The sequence below is a fragment of the Arachis hypogaea genome, chromosome 13, assembly GCF_003086295.3.
Source record: "Arachis hypogaea cultivar Tifrunner chromosome 13, arahy.Tifrunner.gnm2.J5K5, whole genome shotgun sequence".
NCBI lineage: Eukaryota > Viridiplantae > Streptophyta > Magnoliopsida > Fabales > Fabaceae > Arachis > Arachis hypogaea.
The window spans coordinates 5,162,146-5,184,481 of NC_092048.1; the positions used below are offsets into that span (position 1 = coordinate 5,162,146).

The following is a 22,336-nucleotide window of genomic DNA, read 5'->3' on the forward strand; positions in this document are numbered from 1 at the left end:
CATTTTTACTAATATTTTGCACAAATATTTAAAAAATTTGGTTGATCACTACAACTTTTTTTGTAGTTTGCTAAACATGTGTATTAGACAATAAATTCTTAAAACACTAGACCTTTATAATTTTTTTTAGTTTTATATATCATTTCTTTTTCCCTTTCAACAATTTATATTATTAATATTATGTAGTTGTAATATTATTAAAAATATATGGTGTTATTGTGAATCATGAAAAATAAAATATTAATTTCAATTATATATATCATGTCTTTTATAATTTTTTTAGTTTTTTTATTTTTAGTCTAATTTTTAGTTAAATTTTAGTTGTACTCATTATTTTAGTTGTATTTGTTATAAAACGATTGAATATAATAAAAAATTTTAAAAATTATAACAAAAAAAAAATGAATGAACAATTTAGTATAATACAACTAAGTTTATAAAGAAATCACTTTTCTAGTAAATCTGTTTATGTTAAATTGATTTATATATGTTTTGTAACTCTAATGAATCGGTTTAAGATAAAGTGAATTACCTTAAAACATTTTTTTACTAAATCAATTTAAGTTAAATGATCTACTTGGTAATAGTAAATCAATTTAAGTTAAAACGATTTATTATAACTTTTTGGTAGATCTTTTTAACTTATATCGATTTATATAAAGACATTTTGGAAATGGTAATATTAAAAGCCAATCAATTTAAAAACGTGTTTTATCTTTTTTTTATATTGAATTATTAGATATAATTTTTTTTAAAATGATCTAAATTATGTGTTATTATACTGATGTGGGTCTTTAGGTGATATTTTGTTTTTCATAATTAAAATAATATATTTTTTTTTTATAAAATGTCAATGATATTTTTTATATTTAAAAAATATTTTTATTACAAAATATCAAATTTTTATAATTATATTTTTTTATTACAACTATATATAATAGTTTAAAATACTAAAATAGTATGATAGTTCTGTATTTCACACTAAAATCATCCATATGCAAAATATTTAGCCTAGTTCAAAATTATTTGACCAACCCTTTTCTTTCTTAACTAGAATAATATCTTGGATTTTTTTTTTTATATCAACATTTGGTACTACGCGCATTGAAAATTTGTTGAATAAATATAAATCTATACATGTCATATTTAGACATATTATAAATATGTATTGATGCCCGTAGATATATATATTAGTAAAACAAACAAGACCAAGTTTTATTGTAAATATAGCTATAGATAAAAATATCTATGTTAGATATAAATAAGGTAAAATTCGAGTCAACACTTACCTAGACAGACTAGTGAACTAATTAGTTTCTCACTAACATAAATCCAATCTCACTAATCTATCCGCACACATATATAATTGAATTAATTTTTCATGCATATACCTACCTATTAATTAATTAGATACATTATGTTCTAAAAAAAGTTAAATTAGATACATTATGTTCTATTAAATTTTTATTCGCTTGAAGTCTTCAAAAATTATTTGTATTGGACAAATTAATCCATCTGTTGTTTTAAAAATAAAATAATTTGTCTTGTAGTAATTATTTTTCTAAGACTTAATTATTTTATAATAAAATTTATTAAAAATTTATTTATTCAATACATATATTAAAAATTTGATTCAAAACGATGAATGGTTGAATCAATCTGTCTTATGAACATAAGTTAGCTTGAGAATTTTTAAAGAATAAAACTTTATCGAAAATCAAAATATTGAATCCAAAACTATTTAGAGATCAAATTTAAGCGTTTGCTCTTTTTGAATTTGGGAAATGCCCTCCACACATGAAATTTTATTTTTATAGTTTCATAGTTTCATAGTTTCATGCATGTTTGAGCGAGATTACCTTTTTTAACACAGCATTGCATAAGTGCACATAATTAGAAATTTAAACAAAACAATGTAAATGATATAGAATGGTTTATTTCATCACATGAAATTATATGCATACAAAATGACAGATTGACAATTGCACTAAAAAGTTAGACATTAAAAACTGATTCTACATAGAAATGTATGTAAATATCTAATTGATTTAATTACTCTACTGATCTGTATAGTTTTGTAAAATTTTTAATTACGTCCCTATACTTTTTTTCTTTTAATTGAGTCCTTGCATCAAAATTTTTTTTTAGTTAAGTCCCTATGAAATTAAACCAATTACTACTAAAAGGGACTTAATTAAAAAAAAAAATTTGGTGCAGATACCTAATTAAAAAGAAAAAAAGTATAAAGACTTAATTGAAAATTTCACAAAACTATAGGGACCAATAGAGTAATTAAACCTATCTAATTTCACTAATATAATCAAATGTTTGTGCCTCTATTAATTTTATAAAAAGATAGAGGTACAAACATTATCCTCTTTTTTATACTACTATCTTGTTAGATAGTAATTTCAATTTTCAAAATACAAATTATTGAAATATTAGATAATAAAAAAAATAAAATATAAAAAATATTTTAAAATAGTTTTTATTTATATTTATTTATCTAAACAACTTTAAATATTCTAATATTTTTGTATTTCTTTTCTATAATAGTAAAAAATGAGTAAACACTTAATTTAGTCTTTAACAAATTTTTATTTTTTAAAAATACTTGAAAATTATTTCATTTATTACTTTATTCAAATTTTTAATATGCATGATAAACTTAACAAATTTTATTATAAGATAATTAGATTAAAAAATATATTTTAAGATGAATTAGTCCCGTTTAAAATTACGGATGAATCAATTTGTCTAATAAAAATAATTTTTGAAAATTTATAAAAAATAAAAATTTATTAAAGAATAAAGTATTCTACCTAAATATATAAACACATATGCAAATAAGAGAAGTTTAGATAAAAATCTCCTTGAACTCCACAGGAATCAGCTAAAAAAATAAAGTAAAAGAAGGCCCCTCTTATGTTAGTACCCTCTCACACTTTCTCTTGTCTATGTATGGTCCATAGTTGTTTGTTTCCCAAGTGAAAAAGGGGCTCTGAAATCTGCATCCAAGAAGCACACACACCCTGCAGCCATATTAATTTGCAATATAGTAGTAACTATAAGGCACTAACCCCTATGCATGTTGACCCTCATTCATTCATTGACTATCCTCATTTTCAGAGCTCACTCTTCAAGGCACCACAACAACATTACTACACTCCCAACATAACATAACACAATCCCCATATAAACTTTGTCAAAAAGTAAGGAGAAAAAAGAAAAAAGGGTCACTATATCAGATCCTTGGTGGTATATCCTTCCTTCAAGAAAAATCAAATTTTGTTTGTATTTTCAGTGACCCTTTTAAGAATTAGATCCAAAAAGGAGCTTGTCTTGTTTTGTTCTTCATGGGTTTCTGAGCTTTTTCTCTTTCATTTCATTCCATGCACACAAAGTACTATATGCCTTGAGAAAGAACCATGAGGCTGATGCTGAGTACTCTGGCTTGTTTCTCTCTCCTTCTTTTGGTTCTTTTCATGTTCAAAACTTCATTTCCTAAAGATGGTTCTGGTAAATTTCAAAGCTTTGCAACTGGGTCTATGTCAAAGCATTCTCAAGCCAAAAGAGGTTCAAGACATCAACATAAAGATGAAGATAATGGAAGAGGTGAAGTTGGTGGTGTTCTTGGTGATGAAAAAAGAAAAGTCTACACTGGTCCTAATCCCTTACATAATAGATAAGACTTTGATTATTTATTTTACTTTTATTTTTCTTGCTTATTGGTAGAAGATCATTTTTTTAATTTCCTTTCTTTTATCTAAATTCTAAAGTTCACTTCTATATGTGTATATATAGTTTTATTGTTTAGTAAAATTTTCACTATGTTTTTCCACTTTCTTTTTCTATTATGAGCAAATTTGTGAGTATTTTTTGTGGACAAGATTAATTCAATTTCTTGTGGTGTATTGTCCATAAGAATGTTGATTTGAATATATTGCAAGGAAAGGAATTTAAACTTTTGTAGTTCTGTTTAGAATATTTATCATGTATATATATAATTTTAAATATTCAAATAAAATTGGGTCTAATAATAAAGAAAATACACGTAATTTGACTAAAATATACATGAATAATAGAGGAGTTATTTGGTGCCAATTTCCTGTATAAAGAAAGACTTATCAGTATTTTTTTGTTTAAAAATAAAAAAGAAAAAGAAAGAAAGAAAGAAGGGAATCAAAGTATAAATAGTTTTCCATACACAACATTCAAACATGAAATTCAGACAATAATTAGTTGTCCTTATTACTAAAACAGTTGTTTTTTGGTTGCTAGTTCAAAAACTTGGTTTTTAACTTTTTATCAAAATTTATATTCATGATAAAAGGTTATCATTAAAATGATAAAGCAATGTACTAAACATTAAAAATCCTGCATGAACTTAGTATGTGAAGGTACCGCGTATTTTATTCCATGCCACCAATAATGTTTACATTTAAGAAAGAAATATTAAGATAGTTAAATAATGTATCAAAAATATTATTTATACACCAAAATCAGTCACTAAAATCAGCTACTAATGTATTTGTATATAAATACATATATAGTTTAATTTATTTTCAATATATATTTGTATTCTAATTTGTATTTCATACTGATAACTGATTTTGGTATACACGTAATATATTAATTTTAAGCAATATGATTATAAAAGAGCTTTATATAAATAATTAATAATGTATTTTCATATTAATAAAAGTAATTAATTTTTTAGTTTATTATTTAAAATATAATTATATAATCATGTAAAATATTTTACATTATCAATATTAAAATTAAATTTGTAATTAAATTAAAATATGAACGATTTTCTTTTTTTTTTTAAGTGATAAATGAATATAAAAATAGATAATACTCTCAGCACCATAAATAACTTTGAATCACATTACATTAATACTTAGCCAAGACATATATAGACTACAGGAAGGTTAGAGAAACAAAAAAAAAAACTAAAATTTATTTTATTTAATATTTATTAATTATTATAACAATTAATATAATAATTAATAAATATTAAATAAAATAAATTCTACTTATTTTTTACTAATATTTTTTTATTATCAAATATTTTTGTATACCCTACTCATCCCTGCAACATGATTCAAACAATTACTTAGATCTTTCTCCTGCTTCAAAATTTTCTATATAATACTCTTTTTGGCGCTGGGGATTTTATTTTATTTCTGGTTATTGAACGGCCTAAATAGTAAATATCCAAGAAAGCAAGAAGATATATAACTGGGCATAAAAGGCCCAATCCTTCCTAATAATAATAATTTTGCACTTTTGCTTCTTTAGGCCATTGTAGCTTTGTTTGTGTTTAGAGTTTTCATTTGACGGAAATAATTTTAAAAGAAGGAAAAAAGAAAGAATATACAAACCAATTTGAATTGGTTAAATTATTAATTCACTTATTCATCTAAGGAAGTGCTAAATATTCAAATTCACCTTTTGTATGTAGTAATAAAACTCACATTTGTGATATCATAGCAAAAAAATGAATATGCAATTTGTAAGGCCCACATCGGTTGGAGAGGGGAACGAAACATGTCTTATAAGGGTGTGGATACCTCTCCCTAGCATAACGCGTTTTGACGAGTGAGTGTGGGGGGCTTCGACTAGCATCCCTATCGTCAAAAAGCAAAACCGTGAGGCTTTGTGTGCCAAAGCGGACAATATCGTGCTAGCGGGTGGTCTGGACTGTTACAGATGGTATCAGTATCAGAGCCAGAATCCGGATCGATGTGCCAGCGAGGGCGTTGGACGGACTAAAAGCAAAACAATTTGGTTATGTAATTGTATAATGTCACCATTTTTTTTCTTCATTTTTTCTTTTTTGGCATGAACCTGTCTGAATCTTGACTTATAAAGACCTAAATTAACCTCTTAATTGAAGCCCTAGAAATAATCCTATGTAAATTGCATTCTCTTTTTGGGGTCTGATCTTGCCTCTTAGTCAATTGGTTGGCATTTGGGCAATTCAAAAGGAAATTACACCTATGTCCTCATTAATATATATGAAATGAAATATACCATATTTATCCCTATTCAAGTGTCTCTTTACTCTCTTATGTCCCTAATAAATTTCTTTTAGAATTTAACCAACATGTATTCTAGAATATATATAAAAATTTATTAATTATTTTTTATAGAAAAAGATATAAATTAAAATTTAGGTTTTAATATATTTATTATGTATTTATTAAAATAAAAAATTTAAAAATATCTATTAATAATAATCTCAATATCTATCTTATACAAAACTCTTATTTTAATAATTATGATATGTATACACAAAAATTAACAATTAAATTAATTATTTATATAAAATACATGTTAAAATATAAAATATATATATTAAAAATATATAAAATAACACGTATATTTATATATGAATATATAATAATTAATTTAATAATTTTAATTTTAGTGTATACACATAGCATTTTTATTTTTATTTTTTTAATTTTAATGAAATTTTCCCTATCTATTTATTACAAATAATTCGACTCGATAGGATAGAAACTTCGTAACGGAAATAAGAGTTTTTTCTATTGAGAATGTGCTCACTCTCAAACTTAAACCTAAAACTTCTTGTTAAGAAACAAAAAAAATACTTACTAAATTGATTGATCCGAAATTTATTATTTATAGTCTTGAGTAATAATACATTTTCGATTTTTGTCAATAAACTATAACTTAAATAGTATAATTTTTTCATTCTCGTCTAGAAGTTTTAGATTTGAATTTCACTCCAAACTAAAAAAAAAAAAAAAATTCCCAATTTCCTTAAATTTAGGCCTATTCAAGAGTCAAACCTCCTAAGCAGGGTCAAAGGGCAATAATAAGACCGAATATGTTTATTAGAAAATTATATGGTACAGATCTAAATCTGTACAGATTTAAAGATTTGCTTACTTAAACCACACTTTTTAAAGCCACACTTTTCACTTAAAACCGTAGCTCTTCACAAAGAAAAGCGTCACCTAATGGAAAAAAGTAAATTAGAAGATTTAAGAGAAGAAATAATTAAGTTATCAAAATTAATAGATCAAAAATTAATGATTTTAACTAATGTTAACTGTAATGACACCGAATTCTTAAAATCAATACAAAATGATTTTTCTCAAAATCTTTATTTTACTATAAGCTTTATTGAAGGACTTCAAAAACCTGAAAAAACTTATTTTTCACATGGAATTTCTAAGAAATGTTATCATGGAAATGATTCCCCACATCTTTATCATACTTTTAACCCACAATTAAATTCTATAGTAGATATGCTCGAAGAAATACTAGTATCCATAAAATTTCAAAGAAATAAGGAAAAAGAAAATCCAAAAGAAGAAAAATTTCAAAATATAATCAACATAACAGATTTAAAAGTAAAACCACCACTAAAATTATGAATATTGAAGAAAAATTAGAAGAAGTTACAATGCTTTTTAAACAATTAAAAATGGCTCAAGAAAATAATATTATGGAACAGGAATTTCAGATAGAAGAAGAAATAGTAAATTCTGAAAATATAGAAAATGAAGAACACATCCTAGATTATTCAAGTGACGAAGAACCAGCAATTCCAATACAAGTAAAAAATGAAGCTGGAACATCTAGGGATAATCAATCTCAATTTAAATGGGAAACAGGTTTTGATAATTATGCTTTTAAAAAGGGGTTTATAAATAAAGATTCAAAATATACAAAAATACCATCAAAATACGTTCCTAAAATTCAGGAAATGGAAGGAGAAAGAATGCTCGATTTAGACTGTAAAACGAATGAAAAAGAAATTTTCGAAAACTGGTTGAATTCCTTCTTATTAGAAGCCTTTACTAATCCAAAACTTAATGAATTATCTGGAAGAGACATTTGGAATTACATAGGGTTTCATACTAAAGGAGCTATAAGAGATTATATGACATCAATAGAAAACCAAATAATAGAAGAATTAGCAACAAAAATAACAGCTTATGATAAGATATTATATATAATGATGATTCTATATAAAGAATTTTTTGGAAAAAATATTATAGATCATAAACAAGAAGTCTATAATAAAGAATATCAAGAAGCAAAAAACCATTTAGCTAACATTCACATATATGATCTATGTAATGTGGAGTCTTATATATGTGAATATAGAATACATTATTACAAATTAAAAGAAGAAGATAAAAATCATTATCTTAATATGTATATAACAAAACTTCCATATCCTGCTAACGAATTTATTATGGGAAGATTTATAAGAGAAATAAATAGAGGAACAATTGAAAATAATTTTGGTGGAGCAACCTCTGCAATAAGAGAGGAAATAAAAGAACGATGTATGCAAGAAGCAACTCAAAAAAGATTTGCAAATATAATTAGAATTTGTTGTCAGGATAATGAAGAGATACCTCAAAAATATGGTCTTAATAAAAATTTTCAAAGAAAAAGAAAATATCAATTTAGAAAAAGAAAATACTATCCAAACTGGAGAAAAAAGAGGTATTTTAGAAAAAGAAATAACAATAAAAATAAGAGACAAAAAAGTGATTATTGCCCAAATAAAAAAGAAAATTGTAAGTGTTGGTATTGCCAAGAAGAAGGACACTATGCAAATGAATGTCCGAAAAAGAAGGATAAAAAGGATCTTACTAAACAAATAGAAATCGCTAAGTCTTGTTTCATGGAACCTTTAGAAGAATCTGATGATAATTTAGACTATATTTTTGAATATGTCTCGGAAACAGACTCAGAGACTGAGTAATAATGCTACATTTATTACTATAAAAATAACAGAAAAATTTATAAATGCTTTCATAGATTCTGGAGCAACACAATGCTTTGCTAGTTCAAATACAAAACTTGATTGGAAAAAATTAAAGAAACCATTAAGAGTTAGAATAGCTGACAAATCAATACATAAAATTGACCAAAAAGCAGAGATGGTTGAAATTTTTATTCAAAATTATAGGTTCATTGTTCCATCTATATACATGTTAGATTCTGGAATGGATTTTATCATAGGAAATAACTTTTTAAAGCTATATCATCCATTCATTCAAGAACTAACATATATAGTTTTAAAAGCTCCACACGATTCTTCAATAAATCAAAAATCAAAACGTATAAAAATACCGACTACTACTATAGATAAGATCTTAAAATTTAAAATATTTTCTATATTGGAGACATGTTATTTAAATTTATACTTTCAAATAAATATCCCAAAAAATAATCTTGAAATAAAGATAGAAGAACTTTTGAATGAAATTTGTGCTGAAAATCCTTTAGATATTAAAAATACAAATAACGAATTAGTAAGCATTAAATTAAAAGATCCGACAAAAGAGATAAATGTTCCAAATAAAATCCCTTATTCCGCAAGAGATAGAGAAGAGTTTTCATTAGAATGTAGAGATCTTTTGGAAAAAGGAATTATAAGATTAAGTAAAAGTCCTCATGCGGCTCCAGCCTTTTATGTCGAAAACAATAATGAAATTAAAAGGGGAAAACGAAGAATGGTTATTAACTATAAAAAGATGAATGAAGCAACTATTGGTGATGCTCATAAACTTTCAAGAAAAGATTCAATTTTAGAAAAAATTAAAGGAGCAACTTGGTTTTCATCTCTTGATGCAAAATCAGGATATTGGCAACTTCGTTTAGACGAAGAAACAAAGAAATTAACTGCTTTTACTTGTCCAACAAAAGAATCAACAAGTGTGTTGCTCTATGAATGGAATGTATTGCCATTCGGATTAAAACAAGCTCCAGGTATTTATCAAAGATTTATGGAAGAAAATCTAAAAGAGTTAAATGAATTTGTTTTAGTATACATTGATGATATACTAATTTTTACAAAACAGGATAGAGAAGATCATCTTCAAAAATTATTAATAGTTTTAGAAAGATGTAAAGAAAAAGGATTAGTTCTTAGCAAAAAGAAAGCAAGAATAGCAAAACAAAAAATAGAGTTTCTTGGATTAATTCTATCCACTCAAGAAAAACTAAAACTTCAGCCAAATGTCCTAGAAAAGGTAAATTTATTTCCTAATAAAATAGAAGATAGAAAACAATTACAAAGATTTTTAGGGTGTATAAATTATATTTCTGATCAAGGATTCTTAAAGAATATAACAGAATACACTAAAAGCTTATTTCCAAAAATAAGTACTAAAAAAGAATGGAAATGGGATGAAAAAGATAGTATGCAAATTCAAAAGATTAAAGAATTATGTGAAAAACTTCCAGAACTTTATATTCCAGAAGAAAATGACTACTTAATAGTAGAAACAGATGCTTCAGACATAACCTGGTCAGGATGTCTAAAAGCTAAGAAAGCTATAAAAAGTTTGGAGCAAGGAAAAGAATCACTAGATTCTAAAAATTCCCCAAAGGAATTACTTTGCAGGTATATTTCAGGGACTTTTACTCCAACAGAACAGAGATATACCACTCATGAAAAGGAAACTCTAGCAGCAATTAAATCTCTTAAGAAATGGAAAATTGATTTACTACCTAGAGAATTTACATTAAGGACAGATTCAAGCTACCTAACAGGTTTCATACGATATAATTTAAAAGTTGATTATAATCATGGACGATTGGTAAGATGGCAATTATTTTTGTTACAATATCCAATAAAAATTGAATATATTAAGGGTGACAAAAATGTTATTGCAGATACATTAACAAGAGAATGGAGTTCGTCTACAACGCATTAGATCGAGAAATTCAGAAATACGAACAAGAACTCGAAAAATGCAAGCATTGTCAGCAAATAAGGACACAGATCCAATCCCTCAAGAAGGCCGTCGAAGCAATGAAATCAACACAACAACCAAAACCATCAGAGCTCAGCCAGCTAAGCGTGGTGGACAAATCAGGTGAAGAAAAAATTCCAGAAAATAAAACAATTGCTGAAATTATCAAGAAATCTACCCAAGATAAAAAATATTATGTAATTTATAATGGCCCCATGAAAGGAGTATATGATGCCTGGGAAAAAGCAGCACCATTTACACATCAATCAAGGATAATTCATAAAGGAGGGTTTTTAACACTGGAAGAAGCAAAGGAATCTTTCAGGGAATATGAAGCTCTTCATCCAGAGCAAACCCTAAAAAGAGCAGATAAAGCTCCAATTCAAACCCAGAGAACAGGGATAATAAGAAACATTCCTACAAGGGCTGAAATCAAAGAAAAGAAAAGGGTCTGTAGATCAAATCTCAGAGAAACCCTTAATATAGTCCTGAACTGGACTGAAGAAAAAAGAGCAATTTTAGGATATTATCCTATTGCCAAAGAACAGCTAACAAAGCTGGTTATATTTCCAGATGCATCCCCATCGGACACCTATCAGTTTTTCCAGTATGGATTAATTGATACAATTTTAATTTTTAATGATCTAAAAATTATTAGTGAGTTTCCTGCAGGATTCGTTGATGCAGTGAAGAGATTTAAAAATATGATTGACAACGTAAATCCAAGGGATATATCCCTAAAATTTACGAACAGTCAACCTATTTTTAATGAAGAAGAAGAATGCTTGGTTCCAGCACACCAAGTAATATTCATGTCCGTCTTCCCAGAAAATTTTCAACCAATTGATCAAGTTCAAGATTTAACAATCTACAGTCATGAAGGAAGGCTAGCCAGCACACTAGCAAGGGTCTTCGAAAGAACTCAAAAGATAACAAGGGAATCTCACACAAGAATTAATTATAAAAGCAGAAATACTTTGCTTGTGTCTAGTAAAAGGAATGAAATTGAAGAAAGAGAGATGAGACTCTTAGTGGAATTTGAATCAGCATTCTACAACTTGTCTGGACTCTTAGAAAAGCTCCCTGAAGGGATAAAGAGGAATCTCTGCTATCTGATAAAAGAGAGAGAAGACCACAAGTGCCAGCTATGCGTCTCAGAGTTATCTGAAGAAAGCAATAATAAAACGGAATCAACCCACATGATAAAGGAAGAAGACAACGCATCTGAAGGACACATAATGAAAGAGGAAGACAGCACATCTGAAGCATCTCTCAACATTATTGCATAGTGACGTAAGCGCTTAGGTCATAGAGCACCAACAATGTAGCTGGTGCAAGATAATAAACAATGACGTAAGCAATGACGTCATAAGAAGGGTAAGGATGGGAATTGTCCATCAGACCCAACCATTATAAATAGGTTGCTTAGGCAATTGTACAGGGCATCAGAAAATAGAAAGCAGGAGGCAAAGAGTACTCAAATGCTAGGAGAGCAAGGAGGAAGCTGCCGAGGCGATTCTATGATCTGAAGAAGAATTCCCATTAGGGAAAAATAGTTCTAAACTCCCCTCTGGAGTTAGTATTTACAATCTCCCCTCTGGAGATAAAAACACCTTATGTAAAATATATTAAATAAAGGAAGTTTTTCTCCAGAAAGGTATGTATTCATTCTAGTCTTTCAATTATGAATTATTTAGAAAGTTTAGAATTAACAGAAGAATCTGATTATTATAGATTAACTGCTTTATTAGATAATGAAAAACAGGCTGTTTTAAAAACAGAATTAAATCTTAAATCAAACGAAAATTTTAATAAACAAAACCTTTTAAAAGAAGTTTTTAATAGAAAAAATATAATATACTATGGACAAATTCAACTTGAAGCCCCTATAAAGATAAAATCCGCCAATGGAGAACTCGAAATAGCTTTGATAAATGATGAAGAATTAAGTAAACAGATTGAGAAAATTAAGGATCAACAAAAAAGATCTAAAATTGGATGGATTCATATTAGTACTATACAAGTCTTAATCAAATCTACATATATGAAAGGAATTAATTCACCAATAAGCTTAGCAATCTGTGACAAAAGAATTACTGATGACCCAATAGATCAAATAATTGGAATTGTTCATGGAAACTTGGCAAATGTAAATGTTAAATTTAATGCCCATCTGGGATATGCTATACCTTTATCAACTGAAAATCTTGGAAGATCTATAAGTCTGGCTTATAAATTTCACAGAAAGAATCTAATGGAACAAGATGATGAACCATTTTCAATTACATATGCAATAAATTATGCTTTAACAAATAGCCATCATAGTATAATATTTAAAAACAGAGAAAGAATTTATGTCGATGAATTATTTCAGAAAATTGTAAAAACAGAAATACCAAAATATAAAGCTATTGAAAACCCAGTTCTATTAATAAAAGAACCGTCAGGAAAATTAGTTTCATCGAATTTTCAAATTAGAGAATCTAAAATTAATAGCCCTTTAAGTCTATCTAAGTTGAAGATTAAAGAAGAAAATTCTGAAATAAAAGAATTAACAAAAAAGGTCGAAAAATTAAATGAAACCCTAAACACTAAATTATGACAATAAATAAAGAAGAAATATATGTAACCTATCAAGACAAGAAACAAGAGCTTTTTGAAAGAGAAAATCGTTTGAATTATTTACAGTTTTCTGAAATAAATCAAAGAGCATTTGAAGCTCTAAAAATAATCTATGACAAGTTAAAAAGAGAAGTTGAAGAGCTAGAAAAATTAATAGAATCTCTAGAAAATAGTGATGAATCAATGATAAAGTTTGCAGAAATTTTAAAATAAATAATGAAGCATAAAAAGATTGAAAAACCAGAAAATAAAATAAAAAGAAAAAGGGCAGAAAAATTAAAAAGTAAAATAAAAGAGTATAAAAAGGAATTAAATAACCTTCAGATCAAAATTGATGACCTTATAATAAAAAGGATAGAAATAAGAATAAATATAAACAAGTTGGAATTAAACTTAAAAAATTTATAAATGCCTGAAAAACCATATTATGACTTAAAAGAATTAAAGCTGTTGAAAGAAAAAATGGAAAATGAAGTTGAAAAATTAAGAAGGTATCTAGAAACAACAGAAAGTGTAGAAATAAAAGAAGTTTTTGAGGATTTAAGAAATTATATTAAAGAAAAAGACAAACAGATAAAAGATTTTATATACAATAATCCATGCAAAAAAGAATATTATAAACTAAAACAAGATTGAAAACTATAAAAATGAAATTACAATATACAAGGACTAGTAAAAAAATTACAAAATTGGTATCAGAGCCAAGTTAACGATTAAGGGTAATACTTTCTCCTTAAGCAACACTTTTACTGATACACTTTTAAACCAAATAAAAACAAAAATCTGTAAATCTGTACCAAAGTGCATCTGTACACTAGATGGACCCATGTTTATTTTATCTTACTAGGGATTGTGGGCAATTTGGTTATTTCACGGATTAGGAGGAAGCTTTGACAAAGTGGTGTGGTGACCCACCAAATGCATCATTATAGGTTTGTTAAACCGTATTATTAGGGACATAGTTTTCTCCGTGACCTTAAGTATATGCTTCACAAATAACAAGTAATACCAATATTAAGAAATCATAGCTACACAACAAAACCACAATTAGGGTAAAACATTACAAGGTTGCTTAGCATAAACAATAGCTTGAAATTAGGCCAACATATACATAAAAAAGAGACATAACAACAGAAAAAATTATATATTCAAAATCAATAGATTTAATAAGTTTAATTTTAATGCACTAATAGTATAAAATGTTTTATACAGTCGTCCAATTACATTTGTTTTTCTTAGATGATCATTCACATAGCTTTGGAGATAATGTTGGTGGTTGACAACAAAGCTACTCATAAAATGATATATAAAGTAATAAAAAAAAAAAAAAAACCTTTATTTAAGGAACAAAAATGCTAGCACTTACAAGGCTATAGGCTATATAATATTACTCTTTTGAATGTTTGAATACCATAGTCTTTGTATTTTTGTATATATCATAATCCATTAACACAAGATTTTGTGTCTTGTGACAAGTCTGAAAGATGATTGATCTCTCATTTTCTGATGAATTTGGATACATGACAGCACCAACTAGTGTTGCAAGTAGCTGCAACAATGAGAAATTCTTCTATAGTGCACCAACTAGTCCTAGCAGAAGGATCATCAAGCTAGGTGCAAATTCTTGCTGCCAAACAAGTCACATATCACCAAGGACAATTCAAGATGAGGATGATGGAAGGTACTCCAATCTGGATGAGTTTGAATTCGAGACGAGTCGCAGGTTCACCGGTTACTTGGACACCAAGAAATCCCAAAATGATGATGATTTTGATGGTGATTCATTGCAAACCATGGCATTTGCTGATGAGCTATTCAATGATGGTAAGGTTTTGCCATTGGAGCCGCCGCCGCCTCTTAAACTTCCTCCAAGGTTGATTCAGAACAATGGAGAATGTGGCAGTGTGGTGATGAGTGCACAAAGTTCAACTCTTACTTCACCAAAATCCCCTGCTTTGGTGCTAAGGCTACTACCTTTTTCGCGACATAGTTTGTGGAACGATGAATTTGATCCGTTCGTGGCAGCTTTGGAGAAGGTCAAGGATGATAAGAGAGGGGATTCGAATTCAAAGGCGAAGAATGGTCTTAGAAGGACTAGGTCACTTTCTCCATTCAGGGGATTCAACCATAGGTCTGAAAAACATGCAGGAATATCCAAGACAAAGATACAAGTATCCGAATCGCATTGTTGTGAGCTTCAAAAGGAACCATTACTATTGATGAAGCAAGAATCAAGGAGGGTTGATATGATATCAGTTGAAGAGAGCAATGATGCAGCCTTTGAGACAAAGGAAGATGAGAGAAAGAGAAGTGGATTTTGGAGAAGGAAAAAGAAGAACAAGAAAGAAAACAGCATAGTGAAGCTTCTCTTTGGGAATGGTTATGTGAGGAAATCAAGTGATCAACACAAGTTAGAAGGTCAAAAGGAATCATTAGAGAAGCCAGAATTCATGATGAGGAAGCTTGATGCTGATTCTGTCAGTTCATCACAATCAACAGAGAGGGATAAAGATGAAACAAGAAGTGACATGAGCAAAATGAGCTTGGTATGTCACAAGCCTAGAGGATCAAAACTTTTTCTTTGTTTAGGCCATGGAGGGTATGTCAAGTGATTGAGTCATCAAAGTCATGGTATTTTTCTTTATTTTTCTTTTTGGGGGGGAGTTTGTGAAGGAGAAAATTAAAACAGTGAAATTATGTCCTGAAAATGAAAACAAAGATCATATGATATTTTCTGGTTGGAAACCTATGATGGTGTTTCAAAAAAAAAAAAAAAAAACTTAATGATGACAATGTTTTCCAGGAACTGATCTGTATAAGTATCTATGTACTGAGTTATATCTACATTCAAATTCAATGTAAAATTAGGTTCACTACCGAAATAGTTCAAAATGCTAAATTAGATTTGACCATAGTTAATTCTCTATTATAACTTCACATCACATACTGAATTCTCTTTAAAAGAATACTTTAGTTAATCACAAAAAGCAACAAATTGTGTACCAAATAAGAAACTCTTCAAAAATAAGAAACTCCTCAAAAATCAGTTCCAACATAGAGAAAGAGGTGGTATTCCCTAGGCACATAATATATTGTTATTGCAAATGGTCAGTTTGCATATTAAATTTTTCTGAACTACATCTTGCTGTATTGCTACTGATTTTCAAACCTTACTAATTTGAGATATAAGATAGATACTATATATTGTGGAATGAATATTCTATGCCAATAGTGCATAAATGAGTAATTTACATCATTGAAATAATAGGAATAAACCTAAAGTTTCCCATGAAAGGAACAAAAAATGTGATAATGATAAGGGGAACAAGTTAGAGGATAAGCCTCAATGTTCACTCAATCTGAATGAGAATCCTATATATCCCCTTCATTAATGTAAGATCTTGCCAATGCTTTGTTTGGTTGATTGATTGATGAGAATGTAGATCATGAGTCCTGCCATAATGCTATGCTGTAAATTCGATCCGATGCAAGGAGTACTACTAGTCCAAGACTTCAGAAGGCCAAAGGCATTTCCAAATGGCAATCTCACGCTCAGTCTTGATCTTTCTGATCCCTCCGTAGAATCCGTCAGCCTCGTTTCCCTCCTCACGATGATCTTTCCTACTGATGGTTGTCCTCCTCCAGCGCGAGTCAGGAGTGTACTGATTGAACTCTAGCACCACTGTGTCTGCAACCAAAACATGGAGTTTCAATAAATAAAGTTCAAGTCCTAACAAATTCGCTGCAGCAATCGATATAAGTATAACAAGGTTACCAATGCCATCACTCAAAAAATTGAATCTTCTAGACCATCAAATTATTAGTGGAGTAGGCTTGTGTGTTTGCAGCAAAGAAGCCGTATTTCGCTTATCGAAATATATATAGCAACCAAAAGTTCTCATTCTTGACACAACACAACTGACTCTATGGTGAAAATTTGGACAAGTTGACCTTATGTTCCAAAATCATAGAACTAAAAGAGGAACAATAGGAGATTTATGAATTCATCAGGGCCAGGGGAGAACATTATACAAAGCCAAATTATGAAACCGTTATAAAGAACTTATAAACATGATACAATTTTCGAAGGACACAAAGGAAATATGAAGAACAACATTTTCATGCCTTCACACCCCAATGAAGGAACAAAAGACATCAGAGTTGATCACATAAAAGAAACTTTCCAGTAGAGAGACCTAAGAACAATAAGGTTCATGGAACTCATGGGAAAGGAACTGAGGCACAAATTGGTCTTTTACATCATTACTCTTAGTCATCATTGCAAGATCAGAAAAAAGGAAATAGACTTTATAAGCTCATAGTGACTATGATAGCCCCCCATGTGGCAAAAAGATGATGATAAGAGTCTATAATTGACATTGAATTATTTATTAACATAGTTGGCCATAAATGTATCCACTGAGACACTAGTTATCAACGTGTTGGTGGAATTATGACATACGGACATGGTTTGTCTAGGGGACCAATTTAGAGTGGTCCATGTTTTTGACATGTAGAATCAGGAAACGGACCTAGCTCAAATTTTGGTCTAGTATGGTCTGTCAAAGCAATTTTCATATTTAATCATTTTCTTTTCACTTTACAACCTCCACAATGCAAAACATAGTGGTAAATTGCAGAACTTTGATATATTAATTCCATGAAATAGGAGTCCTTTGCTGTGTTTGGTAAATGTCTTCTGCAAGTTTGTGTTTCACCATGTCTATGTATTTTCGTCTTGAGAAAGTTATCAAACAAGACCTATGTTCACTCAATCCTCTGTCTTCAAAATGCATATGCATTATCTTTCTTTTGTATGCTTTTGCATCTTTATAAACTATATTCAATGGAATTTAAGAAAACAGAATTCATCTAAATCCTAAATTTTCTTTTTTAATTTTTCGTTGAATCCCCAGATCATATCCTCCCACTAATCCACTAGACATCATACCTATAACACAGTTGATAGTCCACTAGAAAGGAAGAAAACATCATGGATTAAACAAATAATAGAAACTATAGCCTAAGGAAAAAAAATAAGCAAATGGATGATAACCACACTCATTTAAGAATAAAAAATGCATAAACTCACCACTACTATGACAGCGGCAGTAATTTTCATTCCCATCGCATGTCTCCAAATGGCCTACGACACCATACCACCAACCTGCCATAAAGTTGTTTCATCATTAAGCAATTCATCTAGAATACCAATACAACAACAACAAAGCCTTATCCCACTAGGTAGGGTCAGCTACATGGATCAAACGACACCATTGCGCCTTATCATGTATCATGTCTACAGAATACCAATACAATACAAAACTAATTCTAATCACAAGATGAGCAGATGTAAATGGAAATGCATATTCAATTTTTTTTTTTATCAAATACTCAAAACTGGATCCAACTGCCCCATTTCTATTTATTTTTCTTAAGAGATCATCGATGCGTCTCGATTTCGTACCTATCCTGTTAGTTTGCAAAAATAGGTTGTTTACTCATATTGTATCCAATCTTTTACCATCAAAATTAGCATACTAAATTAGAAAGAACAAGTTGAAATAAAGGAACAAACCATAAGGAAATTCCTTGTTTCTCCTCCACTGAATCTCTATGTGATCACCCGGATGCAAATCATTTAGACAATCAGTGATATGAAGATCATGAGGAGGTGTATCAACAGGTGGTGATCTTAGCCTTTCCCATTGGATTCCATGTTCTATAGCCACTGCCCTTCTTCCATGAGGTGGATACCTGCAATTAACAATTAACAGATCTGAATTCCATTTTTCTTTAAAATCTTATGAGGATAAGCAAATAATCACCACAATTACCTGGCTTGGAAGGTGTCAGTGTGTGGATCATAGCTAAGCTCAGCATCATAGCATGACAACATAAATCCAACATGACCATTCTGCATCACCAACAGCCAATAATGTAATTTGTATGTTCAAAAAACACAATATTCTCCAGTACAATCCATCCAAAACAAACTACTATAACTTTTCTATGGTGGCATCTAGAACGTTAGATATAACAAGGGCCTGATAAAGGGAAGGTTCATCGATAGAAATAGTACCTCGCGGTTATAGACCTGAGCAGGAAACCAGAAATTTCCAGTCTCAAGAGCAAGATACCAAGTCATCATTGAATCAGAAGGCAAAGAACTCTTGCTGTTGATGTTGTTGTTATTGATTTCATCCAATCTTGATCTCATCCATGAAAAGGGCCAATGAAGGGTGACAAGCCTCATCAAGCTCCTTTGCTTGCCATTCTTGGGGCTGCCAACATTCCTCTTTGAGGCAACATGCCATTTCCACTCCCTATAAGCAACTGGACCAATCACTCTTCCCCATTTCTGCTTCATGTGCCTCTCCCAAAGGTGATCACTAACACATCTCTCCCTCAAGGACCGGCAAACCCCGGCCATTTGGCTGAGCGACTCCGGGGGAAGCCTCTCGAGAATGCACTCCAACACCAGGTCAGGCAAGTCCAAAACTGACATGCCATTTGTGTCCTCAACATTCTCCACCTTTGAGGAGGTTAGAGTCTTCTTCATAAGAGACATTCTCTTAACAACTTGACACAGATGAAGAATCCAAAACCTGTTGAACAACTTGGGGATTGATTTCACAGACAAGTCTTCACAGAACAAGAGGGAGATCAACCTGACCTCAGATGTCCATGATGGAGGAAGTGGCTTCAAGGGTATAAGGGACTTCAAAAACACCAAGAATGAGAAACAATATATGAAGTAAAGTAGCATTAGAACACAGGGTATCCTTCACAGTTCAAGTTTCAGTTTGGCATATCCCATGTATCTATCTATCTATATATATATATATGCATAAAAGCCTTTTAATTTAAGCCGAATGAGCTCACTAATTTGCCACAAAGAAACAATTGAAGCAAGTTGGAACCTTCAAACACCTTTTAAGATGTTTGAAGGTTTTCTATTGGTTCAATAAAAGGCCACCTAAACCCAATGGTGGGCCTGACTAGACCGAAGTTTTGATCAGAATAAGAATAAGGTAACAATCACACCAATGAAACCAAGGAAAATTTTCATTTAACAACCTCTTATATGTGAAAATTGGGGTATCAAACAAACAAAAGCATGTGTTTGTGTAGCTTAATAACAATACTGATTCCTCCCTCTCCTATTGCAAAAAGGAGAAGCAGACAGAGACAACCTTAACAGCTGTCATTCAATGAAGAATATGAATCTGTTTGAGAAAATGGTCCTTATGGGGGGCACCAAGATCTGATATCAACTTACACACACCTGGAAAATTGGATTTGGCAAGAAGCTAAAAATGAATAATAATATATTTGATGAGATAAGATGAGTTAAAATACAAAAATAAGACCTTATCTTCAGAATCTCCAAAGAGGATGAAATAATTTCTTTTTTTGGTGCTACAAATCTATAACAGATCTAGCTAGTTTCAACTGAAGAAGAATTAGGCCCACCCCAAAACACCTTAAAGATCTAACAAAAAGAAAAGAGCAATGGAAAAACAAGTCTTGGGGTGGTGGAACATACACAGAAGAAAAAGAAGATATATAAGAGAATGATTATGATGAAGATGAAGATGATGATGATGATATTGATGAATGTGAAGATGAAGAAGGAGGGTAAGGTGGGGTCCTCCTCTTCACTCCTAACCCCAACAAAATCCTATTCACCACAACACCTCAATTATTATCCTTCTCTCTCTTTCTCTTTTCCTTCAGAAACCTTCTCTCTCTTGTTTCCTGTTCCTATTATTGTTGTTCTTCGATCTTTCTCTCTGTGGGGCAATATATCAAACAATTGGTGGGAAAAGAGAGAAGTTATTTATGCATAATGGAATGGGAGGCTGAGGTTTATATTAGATTTTTCATTTTTGTGTGGATGTCAAACACATTTCTTCACCTAAACATATTCTATCTATATCTATATCAATATCTATGTCAAGCCCCTATTCTCTGTGATCCAATCACCCAAAGATTCTCCTTAAAAAAATTGACAATTAACAACATGAAATTAATATTCTCATGCATGATTAATACATTAAGACCATTTTCTATAACCACTTGTATAGTCATGACTTTAATTATCAAGTCAAGTGTGGTATATAATATTATCACAAATATTTCAAAAATACATATTAATTTTATTTTTTTTTGGATTTAGATGTAACAACAAGTTGGAGGGAAAGGCGTCTGAATTCTGAACAACTTTGGATAACGTATATTGGAAAATATTCGAAAATTAATTTACTTTGGAGGTTTCTGATAACAGGGTTTTGATCCCCTGCAACTACATCTATATTACTTACAATGTTAGGCATCAACATGATTAATTCCTCATAAAAATTCAGGTGATATGATTCATATGTTTAAAAGATATAGATGTTGATGGCAGGAGGTCACTAAATTTTTTAAAATTGCACGGAAAGATAGAAATTTTTAGAAGGATATTTAGTTTTAATAAACTTTAATTACTCATCCGGTTTTAAATTTTTTTAGAATGATTGTTATAATTTTTTTTGGTCTGATTTAATAATTAAAATTTGTTAAGAATTAACGTATTTGATTAAATTTTCTTAGATTAATTTAAAATATTATTCTAAAAATTAATATTATTTAGAAGGAATACTTGACGGTTCAAAGAGTGTTTATTTAAGTGAAAAAAGATCGAGTATTTGTTGGTCTGGCAATATAACAAGGTTGGTTCCTTGAAAGAGGTGGTACCTATCCGAAAGTTAAAAAAATAGAAAATAAGTGTTAGGGTAGAATTAATTGTATTTGTGAGAGTAACGGAGCTCTTCTTTTATAGTTAGTGTAAACAATCTTATCTTTGTGTGAAGAGTCCCACTTCATGTAAATTTAAGAGATAATTAAAAAGTAAAGATGATTCCAAACCATTAAGAGAGTAAACATATTTTTTAACCAGTTATATTGGA

The 22,336-nt window shown here is 29.6% G+C and overlaps 1 protein-coding gene across 1 annotated transcript; it reads right to left on the bottom strand.

Annotated features, from left to right (window-relative positions):
- Window positions 1–16,559: 16,559 nt before the first annotated feature.
- LOC112736682 (F-box protein At2g26850) lies at window positions 16,560–22,014 on the bottom strand. Its single transcript, XM_025786239.3, has 5 exons — window positions 19,465–22,014; window positions 19,220–19,299; window positions 18,961–19,139; window positions 18,475–18,549; window positions 16,560–17,070 (listed from the first exon to the last, which is right to left on the bottom strand). The coding sequence occupies exons 1-5, from the start codon at window positions 20,149–20,151 to the stop codon at window positions 16,883–16,885; spliced, it is 1,209 nt and encodes a 402-aa protein (XP_025642024.1). The 5' UTR covers window positions 20,152–22,014; the 3' UTR covers window positions 16,560–16,882.
- Between the last annotated feature and the right edge of the window lie 322 nt (window positions 22,015–22,336).